The sequence below is a fragment of the Siphateles boraxobius genome, unplaced genomic scaffold (genome assembly GCF_051911475.1).
Source record: "Siphateles boraxobius isolate OS27281-9 unplaced genomic scaffold, OSU_SipBor_1 67, whole genome shotgun sequence".
Lineage (NCBI taxonomy): Eukaryota > Metazoa > Chordata > Actinopteri > Cypriniformes > Leuciscidae > Siphateles > Siphateles boraxobius.
Genome location: NW_027509194.1, coordinates 353,119 through 367,500, shown reverse-complemented (window position 1 = coordinate 367,500; position 14,382 = coordinate 353,119). Strand labels below are relative to the sequence as shown.

General features: G+C 41.6%; 1 protein-coding gene across 3 annotated transcripts in view; it reads left to right on the top strand.

Annotated features, from left to right (window-relative positions):
- nup214 (nucleoporin 214) overlaps positions 1-14,382 on the top strand; it is a 96,578-nt gene that overhangs the window by 14,816 nt on the left and 67,380 nt on the right. For all 3 annotated transcript variants that reach the window (XM_077213905.1, XM_077213907.1, XM_077213904.1), the window contains exons 10-15: positions 2,440-2,566; positions 5,242-5,400; positions 8,142-8,841; positions 9,434-9,567; positions 11,319-11,392; positions 12,539-12,619. In XM_077213905.1, the coding sequence (XP_077070020.1) occupies positions 2,440-2,566; positions 5,242-5,400; positions 8,142-8,841; positions 9,434-9,567; positions 11,319-11,392; positions 12,539-12,619 (1,275 nt within the window). The remainder of the gene's footprint in view (positions 1-2,439; positions 2,567-5,241; positions 5,401-8,141; positions 8,842-9,433; positions 9,568-11,318; positions 11,393-12,538; positions 12,620-14,382) is intronic.

The following is a 14,382-nucleotide window of genomic DNA, read 5'->3' as shown; positions in this document are numbered from 1 at the left end:
TTAGCGTAGTGTGATAGCGTAGAGCTACGTCACCTGTAGGCTCACTATTGGCCGACGCTGGTCATGTGTGTGATGCGTGTGACGTACAACACAGAAGCGCTGCGCTGTTACACTAGTGAACTCACTCGAGGCCCACAGAGATGGAAATCAATAGTTGAAATAAAGTCGTTATTTTAGTTTTTTTTGCACAAAAAAAGTATTCTCGTCGCTTGATAAACTTAAGATTGACCCACTGTAGTCACTTGGACTATTTTAACAATGTCTTTAATAACTATAATCGTGTGATGCGATGTCGTGGGATGTCGTGGGATGTCGTGGGATGTCGTGTGATGTCGTGGGATGTCGTGTGATGTCATGGGATGTGATTTTTCCGGATTTTCCGACCTGAAAATGTGACCTACGTGAATCATGTAGATCTGTAAAAAAAAAAAAAAAAAAGTCGGCTGTCGGAGTGAAAAGGAGAGGATATGAGGAAACAACAGGCTGATGTGCGTACAGATTTTTCCTTCCTTTCCAAGTATCAACGAGGACGTAACGTTATTTGCGTTCAGCTTGTTCACCTGCTCAATTCCGTACCTCAGTGGCTCTCGCGCTACAGTGGTATCGTTGTCAGTTGACAAGAACATCGGCGTTAGGCCACCAGTAGGGCTGGGGCGATATATCGATATAGTTCAAATTTGCGCTGTGATCCTTGCTCCAAGCAAGCTGCTGACTGCTTTTGTAGAAATATGTACAGTATATCGTGCATTCTATCAGTTGCAGTTCTGGCGTCTCCGTCTCGAACAGCATTAGTGTACAACGCGACAAATACTCACATCAAATGTTAACGCAGAGGAACGGGACACAGCAGTTCACTTAGTGCACAAAAGTTCATTATTTGCATGTGCTTTAAAGCCTTGCCGGTTAAACATGTCATTCACTGCTGATGCGCTGTTCTAACATGCGCTTTACTGAGCGCGAACACCCGGCGCGCACATGCACTAAAAGCCTGTCTAACAGCGCCTGGTTACTGGACTAAGTTATCTTTCGAGTCTTATTTCGCTAATACTCTCAAATACACACAAGGTTTACATAAGGAAAGTTGGTTATGTCTAAACTGAAAGAAAACCGAGAAAACTGAGAGAAATCTGGTTGTCAAATGCGCGTGTATATTAGATGCGTCGTGTACAGGTCTTAAAGAGACAGTAGCCCCAATAATAAACATGCAGCCGCTTGTCTTTAAAGGGATAGTTGACCCAAAAATAAAAATTCTGTCATTATTTATTCACTGTAATGTTGTTCCAAACCTGTATTAATTTATTTCTTGTGCTGAACACAAAAGAAGATATTTTGAAGAATGTGGGTAACCAGACAGTTGCTGGTCCCCATTGACTTCCATCGGGAAAAATATACTATGGAAATCACTGGGGTACATCAACTGTTTGGTTACCCACATTCTTCCAAATACTTCAACAGAAGAAAGAAACTTATTCAGGTTTAAAACTACTTGAGAGAGTAAATGATGACAGTTAAAATTTTTGGGAGAACTATCTATTTAATGTTAATAAAACAACAAAACACAGAGGAAATCACTCACTGCTCTTGACTGAGAACTTTAATAGTAGCTTTAATAAGAATCAATGTATAATTTATACAGTGAAAAATATATTTGGCTTTGACTTTGACTGAACATTTGCTCTCACTTTGCGGAAAAAATATCGGGATATATATATCGATATTCAGCCAAAATTGGGGGGGGGGGCTCGGTATAATTTCCTGCTTTTTTGTCCTTGGCCAATCACATGCCTGTGTGATGTTGTGTCGTGTGATGCCATGTCGTGTGATGCCATGTCGTGTGATGCCATGTCGTGTGATGCCATGTCGTGTGATGCCATGTCGTGTGATGCCATGTCGTGTGATGCCATGTCGTGTGATGCCATGTCGTGTGATGCCATGTCGTGTGATGCCATGTCGTGTGATGCCATGTCGTGTGATGCCATGTCGTGTGATGCCATGTCGTGTGATGCCATGTCGTGTGATGCCATGTCGTGTGATGTTGTGTCGTGTGATGCCGTGTCGTGTGATGCCATGTCGTGTGATGCCATGTCGTGTGATGTGATGTGATGTCGTGTGATGTGATGTGATGTCGTGTGATGTGATGTGGTGTCGTGGGATGTGATGTTGTGTCTTGTGATGTGATGTGACGTCGTGTGATGTGATGTTGTGTCGTGTGATGTCATGTCGTGTGATGTGATGTGATGTCGTGTGATGTGATGTGATGTCGTGTGATGTGATGTGGTGTCGTGGGATGTGATGTTGTGTCGTGTGATGTGATGTGACGTCGTGTGATGTGATGTTGTGTTGTGTCGTGGGATGTGATGTGGTGTGATGTCGTGGGATGTGATGTGATGTCGTGTGATGCGATGTCGTGTGATGTGATGTGTGTGCGTATGTGTGCAGGTGAACTGGGAGCTGTGGTTGCTGGAAGATGCCAGTCGAGCGGAGCTTCCCGTCAACGAGAACAGCGAAGACACACTCCCTGTGGGCGTGGCCATCGATTACACCAACCAGGAGGACATACAGCTGTGTAAGAGCTGCTGGGATTGATGCCTGTCTACTTGCCTGATGTGTTTTTCTGTGTTTACGCTCCAAAATGCATGTTAAAAATACACAAGTTGGAGAGACGTTTACTGTGAACCAAACCGCTCTGAACACATGCAGAGCCGCTCTTCATGCCTTCGATCTCACGGTCATGATTGTATAAGATATATCGCCATTTCATTTTTAGGTTATACTTTATTTTAGTGTCCTTGTTACATCTACTTACTATAGGGATCTCCCAGTCACGTGACCCCTAGCAGCGTTTCAGCCATTTTGACGGAATACATCCGTCAGCTACTCAGTGGCAATGGATCTATTATTAGGGGTGGGCCACCCCTAATAATAGATCCATTGCCGTGGGTAATACTGTATATATTATTAGTTCATTATTATACTAATAATATAATTACATAAAAACGTTTTGACATTGGGCTACAGTGTTTTAGGTAAATGCATTTACCAGTAACGTTACTGACTCTGAAGCTAACTGAGCAATTCCACGGCTCTCTTCTCTACTCTTTACTACTACTTTAATACTGTTTCTAGCTAATGTTGGTAGGTTTTTTTTCACTGCTACAAAAAAAACGTTAGAGTTTTTGAAGCTTTGAACTGAAGAGTGCAAAGCTGTGTTGAGTTGGAGGCCAAACAGTAACACCGCCATCAGCGTTTTGACTGTTTATTGCCGCCAACCACTTGTTTCTCCGTTTTGTTTCTTTTGGGATACGGTATAAAGATATTCCTTTTGTATGATCACGTATCTGTTCGCATCCAATTGCACAGCATCGCTCGGGCATGATAGAAATATTTCGCGACGAGCTGTATTATCACCGGCGGTATAGCATTTTCTATTCCATCAAAATGGCTGCTCCAAATGGCGTGACGTCACGCGGGATGTCCCTATAGTAATAACAGTAAATTATGCATAATTACATGCAACTATCCCTCAACCAAACCCTAATCCTACACTAACCCTAGAGTAAGTACATGTAGTTACTCAGTACTTATGAATATATAATTAGACTGTAACAATGTAACCTTAAAATAAAGTGTAACCAAGTTTTATTTCATTTAAATTTCAGAGGGTGAAAGTACACACACACAAATTATCTTCAATGGGTCAAAATGAAAAATATCAACATAAACCAGGAAAATGCACACACTGTTAATAACATTAAATTGTGCAGCCACATTTGTTTATTGTAATGTTACTTTGTTTAATTAATTAGCTTTTCATCAACTGTTGATGCCCCGTTTGGGGGTTTTAAATAGGGGTGGGGTAAAAAATCGATTCACAAATTTAATAACATAATGTCGTTTCAAAGAAGACTGCGGCAGCCAGACAGTTTAGAGACGCACTGATTTCCAACGGAACAATCATTATTAATAAACTTGTACTTGACAACAGCCGTTCATATCAATATCTTAACAAATAGCCTTAAATAATGTTTAGTTTAGTAGGTCAAGCACGTCAAGCTTTTCTAGCGATCGTTCTGTGTACAGGTTGGCTACTATGGTTTTTACATACAAGAGGCACGTTAAAACAAGGACGCGCAAGCAGTTTTCTGTGGTAACGATCAAATACCCGCCTATAAAAGAGAATAAATGTCCTTTATCTGAAGCTAAAGTAATAAATATTGAGAATGCAATGGCCTGTATTACATACCTCTGACTCCACACGATCGGCCACTGATCAGGACTGCGTTTCCCCATAATCTTACATTGATCGTAGAACGATTACCACCAATTCACACTTCAGTCGGGCTGTAACGATATGCGATATGAAACCGAAATCGCGACACTGATCCACGAACTTGTGTCGCGCTGTGAGAAGACGAATCCCAGAGTTATCCTTCCCGTCCAGATCCTGCGCTACCACATCTTTAAATTACTATTAGAGAGAGCAGAGTCTCTTTACACGCTCAATTAAAGTGAAAACACGCTTTTGATGGCTGAAATAAATATGATTTCACACAAAAAATGCCCAAAATACACAAATAAACATATCTAGTGAGTTTTAACAAGAACTGGAGTAGGAAAACAAAAGAAAATGAAGACTCACAAATATTTATAGAAGATTTAAATGTAGGTTTTTCAAATGTTATTTAATAAAAATGTTTTTTTTCCCTTCAAAATCTTTTTTTTTCTCTCCTCCAACAAAAGAATCGAGGTTTGTATCGTATCGTGGGTCAGAAATCGTGATACGAACCGAATCGTGGGTTTGGTGTATCGTTACAGCCCTACAACTTATGCTTTTGGGAAATGCAACCCAGATCCAGATGATAGTCACTTACTTTCATAGATATGTCTCTCGACTTGATGCTCACTCATTTTAATAATGCAAAAGGCTAGCTTAAATTAACGCAGTTATGAGGCGTGTATTATTCAAACAAAATAACTCCCGCTCGATTGGGACTAAGAGAAATCTGCTGTTCGGTTCTCGATTTTGAATCAAATTTCAATTCGATATATGCGTAGATTTGATCATAGATTTTAAATCTACGCATATATCGAATTGAAATTTGATTCTCGATTTTGGACTGAATCGTGACCCCAAGAATCGAGTCGTGGGATTCCAAAAGATTCCCGCCCCTAGTTTTAAACATTGTGTTGTCACAGTTCTGGTTTGCCTGTTGTAAAGAGTTTTGTTCCTGTGGTCCTCAGCTGATGAGAAGCGCTTGCCTCCGGCACCGACGCTGATGCTGCTGTCTACAGACGGAGTCCTGTGTCCGTTCTCCTTACTGAACCTCAACGCCAGGGCGAAACAGCTGAGCGTTCCTGCGATGCCGCTGCCCGAGGACGGAGAGAGAGCGCCTGCCGCCCGTAAGACCTCAGATACGCCACTCGCTGAAGGCCCTGATATACTCTCTCGTTCTTCACTTAGGGGAAAAGCTTGTGTGAAATACCTTTGCTGCGATATCCTGACCAAGTTCACATTTAGATGAATATGTAAATATCATAGACTGTGAAAAAATATGTTCGTAGTGTTTCTGAAGAGCGTTTCTGAAGCCCAAAGTGGGCGGAGCCGGCCATCGCCATCTTGTCCGCGCGTCACTCCCGGATAAAAGAACATGTGCAGCGAGGCGGATTAGCTGAGGTGATGTGACGCTAACACTAGCAGACAAATGGCTAGTAGTGACATCGGCGGCAATCCACATGTCACTCAAGTGGCCACGCCCTTAATTATGCCGAACTTTAAGGCTTAATATAATTTAAACGGATGAGTTATAAAAACATTCACCCCCTTCACAGTCGTCATGAAGGGCAAAATTAGCGATATAGACCAAAAACACTTTTTGCACCGGGCTGTAAACGGGTCTATGAGGGTCTATGGGATTGAGTCTCTTCTGCAGCCGGTCTCTAGAGGCCAGTGGAGGAACTGCAGTTTAATCACTTTGATTCAAGAGAGAGACCGGAAGGTTGCCGCTTGGTAAATATGTGCTGTGCGCTTTCCTCTCAATAACAAAGTAAACACACCACAAAAATTAAAAACAGTGTCAGCGTCGCTTTCAATTAGAATTAAAAGTTCAGTGTCTACTATAAAGCAGCTCTAAGTGTTCATGTTTGAACTCGACAGACTGAACATAAGAAATGAACCAGAGAAGATTTACAGCTCAAAGAAGGCGGAGCTTCAGAGCCACACCCACCTATTATTTAATCGGCCCGTTGACCAATAGTGCATTAGTGCCCGCCCACTTTTTTTGTTGTGTTCGTTAAATCATAATTTTTTAACCAAAGCAAACCAGCTTCAAAGGGAATCACAGTACAAACTTTGATTTCAAACTAAAAAGTTTTTAAAAATCGGACACAAACAATAACCAATCATTTAAAGTTGTTTATTATATCAATAGAAGCAATAGATTTGAAGTGCATTGCAAAATGATAATATATGTAAATATATACCGTATTTTCCGCACTATAAGGCGCACCGGATTATAAGGCGCACCTTCAATGAATGACCTATTTTAGAACATTAACTGTATATAGGGCGCACCGGATTATAAGGCGCATAAGATACTGCAGTCAAACGTTTGACTGGGTTTGCGTTATGCATCCACTAGATGTGCCAAAGGGAATGTAGCGAGTGCGCGGCGCCGGAGGCGGGGCGTTTATTAGTAAGCGTGAGCGCGCTGGGGCGGGCACGTAACTTGCATTCGCAGCCTGACTCATATGAGTATTCATGTGCGGCGGCTCGCTGACAGCAACAGCTGGCTGTTTTGAATGAGACGACCCCGTATCTGTGAAAGGGGAACGTTTTATGAACATTCTGTGACGCGCAAGTAGCGCCGGGGACAGTGTGTTTGTTCGTATGTCTGTTAGTAAGAGTGAGCGCTCGTGAGCGGGCACGTGAATTACACACATAACCTGATTTATACGAGGTTGAACTGGCCGTGTGAAAGAGCGGCCATAAGATGGACACGAGCGCGAGTTCGCGGGCGAATTTAATAACGCGGAGCGTAATTAACCAATTGATCCAATTAACCAATTGATCCATATATAAGGCGCTCCGGATTATAAGGCGCACTGTCGTTTTTTGAGAAAATTAAAGGCTTTTAAGTGCGCCTTATAGTGCGGAAAATACGGTGTATATATATATATATATATATATACACACAAATAATAAAGTATTTTTTGCAGTATAGCTGATTATCTCTTTATTACACTTTATTACACAGAAATGCTCTGATTGGTGGGATTTTTTCAGCCTCATGGGTAATATAGTTTTTCACCATTAAATCAGGTTTTAAACATGATTATCTTAAAAACAAGTTAAAGCAAAGAAGGCTGATGACTTGAACACAAGCGTATTCCGTTGATTAACGTCGTCGTAGCTCACAGTAGGGCTGTCGACTTTAAAGTGTTTGTTAAAAATAAATTTTTACTTCCAGAACCGACTGCTGCGCTCGATAGTAGTTCAGAGGTGTTTACCAGCTGGAGCTAACTTCGTCTTGGCCTGATTTTGTTCGCAATGACTTCACACCAGTTCGTTCTTTGATTTCATTTGAAGTATATCAGGGCCTTTATTGAGCTCTGAATCAAACCTACAGGCTGCTTTAATGTTGATTAGGGCTGTCAAAATGGCTGAAAAGCTAAACTCCATTTTTTAAATGGAAAACAATCCACTTCTACTCACTACATCTACATATTGTTCGTCGAAATCACCAGACGCTCGACTTGATCTGAGCGAGTGCTGAGCGCTTTCTGTTGACGATGTTTCCAGCTGATGAAACGCACACTCAGCTCTGACCGATTTGCAGGTTTGGTCAAGATCAAGTGTGTCGTTGCACTATTTTTGTCACCAACTGAGAGGGCTTTCACCAGGAAGAGCCTTTTCCCGCCATTTTTCACATTAACAACGCAGCCGCACCTGCTGTACTGGATAAGCTAACAAAAACGCACCACGTCAGTTACGCCGTCATCATGTCTCGCGCGCCTCTCAACACACCCAACATTCGAATGCACTTTCTTTTTTTTCAAATTTGAATTGTTATTTGACAGCCCTAATGTTGATAAATTTATTTCAGTTGTAGCACTTTAAATCTATTTTAAATCTTTTGTTTCAGAGTCGTCCTTCTCTCCTGCTCCTGTTTCTGCACCATCCTCCATCTTCCCATCGTTCTCCGCACCTCCTGGCACAGCCCCGCCCCCAGCCTTCACAGCCCCGCCCCCAGCCTCATTATCATTTACAGCCCCGCCCCCAGCAGCCTCATCATCTTTCACAGCCCCTCCCCCAGCATTTACACCCCCAGCCTCATCATCCTTCACAGCCCTGCCCCCAGCCTCATCATCGTTTACAGCCCCGCCCCCAGCAGCCTCATCATCCTTCACAGCCCCGCCCCCAGCGGCCTCATCTTTCACAGCTCCGCCCCCAGCAACCTCATCTTTGGCAGCTCCGCCCCCAGCAACCTCATCTTTCACAGCCCCGCCCCTAGCCTTTACAGCCCTGCCCCCAGCAGCCTCATCATCCTTCACAGCCCCGCCCCCAGCCTCCTCAGCTCCGCCCCCTTATCCGTCATCCTCAGGTTTCTCATTCTCTCTTCCTCCTCTGGGATCTGCCGCTCCGTCTAGCTTCTCTCTCGGCTCCACCTCGGCTGGTTTCTCCTTTACTGCTCCCAAACCTCCCTCCTCCTCCGACGCTTCTGCCTTCTCCTTCTCTTCCTCCGCTCCTCCTCAGCATCTTCCCACTATTTCTCCCATCATCAGCGGCCCCAAAGCCCCGGCGGAGCCTGCAACGCCTGCCGTCAGGATGAACCTCACAGACAGGTGAGCACCTGATCCGTAAAAAGTATGTGTGTGACGTCACCCGTAGTGTTTCTGAAAAGCATTTTTGAAGCTCAAAGTGGTTGGCGCCGGCCGTCGCCATCTTGGCCGCGCGTCACTCCCGGATAAAAGAACATGTGCAGCGAGGCGGATTAGCTGAGGTGACGCTAACGCTAGCAGACGAACGACTAGTAGTGATATCAGTGGCAATCCACCTGTCACTCAAGTGGCCACGCCCTTAATTATGCAGAACTTTAAGGCTTAATATAATCTAAACGGATGAGTTATAAAAACATTCACCTCCCTCACAGTCGTCATGAAGGGCAAAATTTGCGATATAGACCAAAACCACTTCTTTCACCAGACTGTAAACATGTTTTATTCTGCTGTAAAGTTGGGCATTTTAACATGAGGGTTTATGGGATTGAGTCTCTTCTGCAGCCGGTCTCTAGTGGCCAGTGGATGAACTGCAGTTTAATCACTTCAGTGTTGATCTCTCTAGAGATTGAAAGGTTGCCGCTTGGCCGGATCTCAATATTTAATTTTCTGGATAATCCTGAATGATTAAATGAGCATTTGGCGTGTTTTGCGGCAGGTTTTCGGCGGTGGACACCATAACGTCGGTCCCGACTCCTGCCCAGCCGTTCTCTTTGACCTCGACACCCAAACCGGCACCCGTGGAGGTCATCGGTCCGACGGGACCAGCGCTCAAACCAACCGTCCCTGCAGGTACACGCTCACATTCCCAACTCCTCCTTTATAAAAGGCAAGTATGATCGGCTTTAAAAGTGCAGTGTGTGATTTTTAGCAGCCTCTAGTGGTGAGGTTGTGAATTGCACCCAACAGAAGTTACAGTGACCGACAGGAAGTGATGTCGTCGTCTGAGACAGCAGAGAGTAGCCAGTTCAGCAATAAGGTTTCTTTACAAAGATAAATTAAGAAATTATTTTTACTTAATTATTCAGTAAAATTATATGTTATTGCGAATATTATTGTTCCTTGTTCATCATTGCGTCAGTGTTTTATTCGCTGACTTTAGCAGTTTCTTTACACGAAGAGCAACATAGTGACGAAGCGCGTTTGTCCGTTCAGGGCCACCGTAGAAACATGTCGATGTAAGGAGAACCGCGGTGTGTGTAGACAGAAACGGCTCATTCTAAGATAAGAAAAACATAACGGTTCATTAAGTAAGGTCTTTATACACCACTGAAAACATAGTTATGCGTATGATATTGCATTCGTCAACAGATCCTCCTAAATATTACACAATGCACCTTTAAATCCATGGATTTATTCCTACGTTAAAAGTGAGAAACAAATGGGGATTTATGAAGAGACAAACTGATGTTCAAGGTTTTTTTTATTGTCATTCCATACACACTTTAACATGAAGGAACGAAGTTAAGTACTAACAGTGTTCATACAAGGTGCTTAAAGTATGGAATTTGACTTTTTTGAAATTTAAGATCCTGGAAAACCCTTGGAAACAGCCATATTTCTGAACAGGTACTTGAAAAGTGCTTTACTTATTTAAATACAATATGTGAAATTTAATTTTTTCGAAAAAACACGAATACAATCTTTTCACAGAAAATTACACTGCAGTCCGTCTGATAAACCCCCATTAGACCTTTTCTCGATACAAAGTACACCAACATTATAGTATAAAATATTATTTATTGGACAATAATAGCCATTATGAAAATTGTATTCAATATATATCATTAAATGCGTTGAAAGTTGTATTTTGGATGCTTTAAATCTGTTATTTGAGTTTTAAAAATCCTTAAATACTAAAGATAGTATTGATAATTGATATGTGTGATCTCTGAATGTAGTCTTTGAAAACCAAAAAAGTAGTGCTTAAAGTCCTTGAAAGGAATTTCTTTTTACCCTGTTTTGTATCAATTTTTTATCAATGTTGAAAACAGAACGAATCTGATGCATTTTACTTGTCATGATTCTTTGATGAATAGAAAGTCCAAAAGAACAACATGAAATAGAATATTGTTACATTATCAATGTCTCTACTGTTGATAAATTAATGCACCCTTGCTGAATAAAAGTATTAATTTTCTTTTGTTATTATTAACTTTTGAATGGGAATGCAAATCATCATATTATAGTGATTTCTGAAGGATCATGTGACACTGAAGACTGGAGTAATGATGCTGAAAATTCAGCATTGATCACAGGAATACATTACACTACTATATATTCACATAGAAAACAGCTGATTTATATTTCCTTGAGCTGGATATGATGCGCTTTGTGCTTGAATTAAATGTAAACTGTTCATAAAGTGGGATTCATTTAGCAACATTTTTATTCATATGGGCATTTAAATAAATCCTAAAAAATTAAAAAGTCATACTTTCACATGTTGGATCATTCTGTGAATGTCTTTATAAATGTGAAGCCCCTGGAGCCATGATGATGATGATGATGATGATGATGATGATGATGTTGTTGTGTTTCAGTGTTGTCGCGCAGCGCCGCTCCTCCAGCCGCTGTGCATAAACCGGCCTCAGTCGCCACTCCTGCGTCTGCGCAGGTACACCACCAAACATCACCAAACAGGCCTTCACATTCACTTGTTTGCTCACCAGTCACTGTGGCTAGTGGTTTTTAATATCATCTCAAAATTTGGCAGCAGGATTATTATTATTAGGCTGCTGTCACTTTAAGACCTGATGCACGGATCCAATATACTGTTACACATGCGTTTTCTTTCTCAACTGTTTTTGACATTATTTTGTGCGTATTTGACTGTTAAAGTGCAATAAGCAGCGAAACAGAACTCAGTACTGAGAGGTGGCAAATTACAAACACTTTAGATAAATTCAATATAGGCTAAGAAACAAATGTAATAAACGGCTTTCATTTTTCCTGCAACAGTAAGTGTATGTAATAATTAGTGCTGGGCAGCGAATAATCCCAACCAATATAAAAGTGTGTTTTTACATAATATATATGTGTGTGTGCTGTATAATTATTTTGTATATATAAATACACACATATGCATGTTGTATATGTTTAAAAAAAGTGTTATTTATATATCAAATATTTATAAATCGATAATATAAATGTATAAATATATGAATGTATACATACATGCATTTCTTAATATGTATACATGCATATGTGTGTATTTATATTTACAAAATAATTGTACACAGTACACACACATATATTATGTAAACACAAACTTATTTTGGATGTGATTAATCACGATTAATCGTTGCCCAGCACTAGTCAAAATAAAACTGCATAGTCTTCACAGCATTAATGAAATATACATTGATTGTTATTAAAGCCACAAGTCATCTTTTTTAGTTTGATTAACATTAATGAATCAGATAGCAGCAGGATTACTATGCTGTTGTCACTTTAAGACCAAAAGCACGAATCCAATATGCGTTTTCTGTCCCAGCTGTTTACGTTCACTTAGAATAATAAGCACCTTGTGTTTTTGCACTGGCAATGGTTTAAAAAGCATGAAAATAATACATTTTCATGATGACGAGAACATCAGTGTCATGTGAGCATAACCATGATAGAGATGATAATCAGAAACCAGCCATAGAATGATGAGCACTGCAGCGCGGCACTAACCATCTGTGTGTGAAAGAAGAGTGTGGAGACATTTTATTCCTCACGATCATAGACTGATCTGACCGGGGTGTGATTTGTCTTGCAGGTCGTGTCTGTCAAAGCTCTGGAGAAACAGCTTCAGCAGAAGAAGGAGTCGGACCCCGTGATGACAGGGATAATGGAGGAGGTACAGGCAATGATCACATGCTCATGTTTAGAGGTGGGGGGGGTGTATTCTTAGATGCATCGCGGACGTGGACAATTGTGAAACGAATCGATTTTCTAAATGTTTATTGATAATAGGGGTGTCAAAATTAATCGTTTCTACGATGCATCGCGATGCAGACGAGGACGGTTCAGTGATAGACCATAACCGATTATAATGTACTGATGCTTTTCTGACGTCATTTATCGCGTATGTGCTTTGTCGCGGTAGCATACACTGGCAGAGGGAGGAGAGACGCGAGTAATTAAAAATGCTCCAACTACTTTAAAAGCCTACATCTGGGTAATGGGTGTGACGGTTACTATATAACCGTGAGACCGACGGTTATAGTTGAACACCGTCATTAGAACTCTATAACCGCCAAAACCTTATTAAAATATTTTTTACAATCATTTTTTATCATAGAGAATGTTTAAATACTAATATCAGCTTACGAGGGAGACGGAGGCGGAGTTAGTGGTGCTGGGTCTGTGCCCCTTTACCGATCAGAGCGCGCGCTGACACGGAGTAAAGCCTTGTTTATTCTCGACGCGTCCGCACGAGCACGAGATGCGCGCGGCAAAAATGATACGTTGGGTGCGCAGGACCGGCAAGACCCCATTTCGCTTGGCTGTGTGCACGGCTTTTTTTGTAACATCCGAGGTTGAATGACTTCCAGCCGAATCTGCCCGAGCATGTACGTCTCACCGCACTGGCACCCAGTTTGCGCGTCTAAATTGCAAAGTTCATTGCAACTTTTTTTTTTTAAGGTTTTGTTTACTGTGTTATTTATTTAAAACAAATCACGTTCATTGCAAAGTTTTTTTTGTTTGTTTTGTTAAGGATCTGTTCACTGTGTGTGATTTCATGTAATGGAAAGCACATTCACTTCCAGTTGTCTTGCTGTTAATTTTAAATCAACGTAAAGCAAGTAGCTAATCAGTTTCTGCTCGTTTATTCAAACTAAGTTGTACTATAACAGACGAACGGTTATGTTACGAACCGTTACATTTGACTCACGTCATAACCGTCATCACCGATTCTGAAAACGGCACACCACTACATCTGGGCACATTTCAGCTTTTATGAACACCCTGGTGCACGACCTGGAGAATACACACACTGTGTGCGCTCATTTCACACACAAATATAACATGCAGGAGGTAATACACTAACTTGATAAACCACGTTAGCCGTGTTCACCGCGAGCTGTTAGCGCCTGCAGAGTAAGATGAGCTCCAGCGTCACACAAATCATCCGTCCGCCACAATAATGCTCTCTGATTAAGTATCCGCACCCGACGGTCAAATTACAATTATTCTGTGTCGTTACACGTGATTATAAATGGATGATCGTCACTTCAACAGCGACTCGGCGACGGTTGATACACTGATGAATGAACGCTGCTTTTAAATGAACATTTTCTTTAAAACAAAATTGATTTGACAGAATTTTATTTTCTTAATGGCATAAACAGACTTTACTCCCTTCAAACTTAAACTGGAATGTCACTGTTTCTGTCGCAGCGACTTCCCGAACAGGCGAACACGCACACACACATCACTTTTGAAGTAAAATTGAAAATTGCAGATGCAGTGCATCGTAATGCATCGCCATATCGAATTGAACTCAATCGATGACATGATAATTGTAATCGAACCGAACCGTGAGACCAGTGTAGGTTCACGACCCTAGTTGATAACGTAAAGTTGACGGAACGCAAAAGGCACCGGGACAGTCTGTGC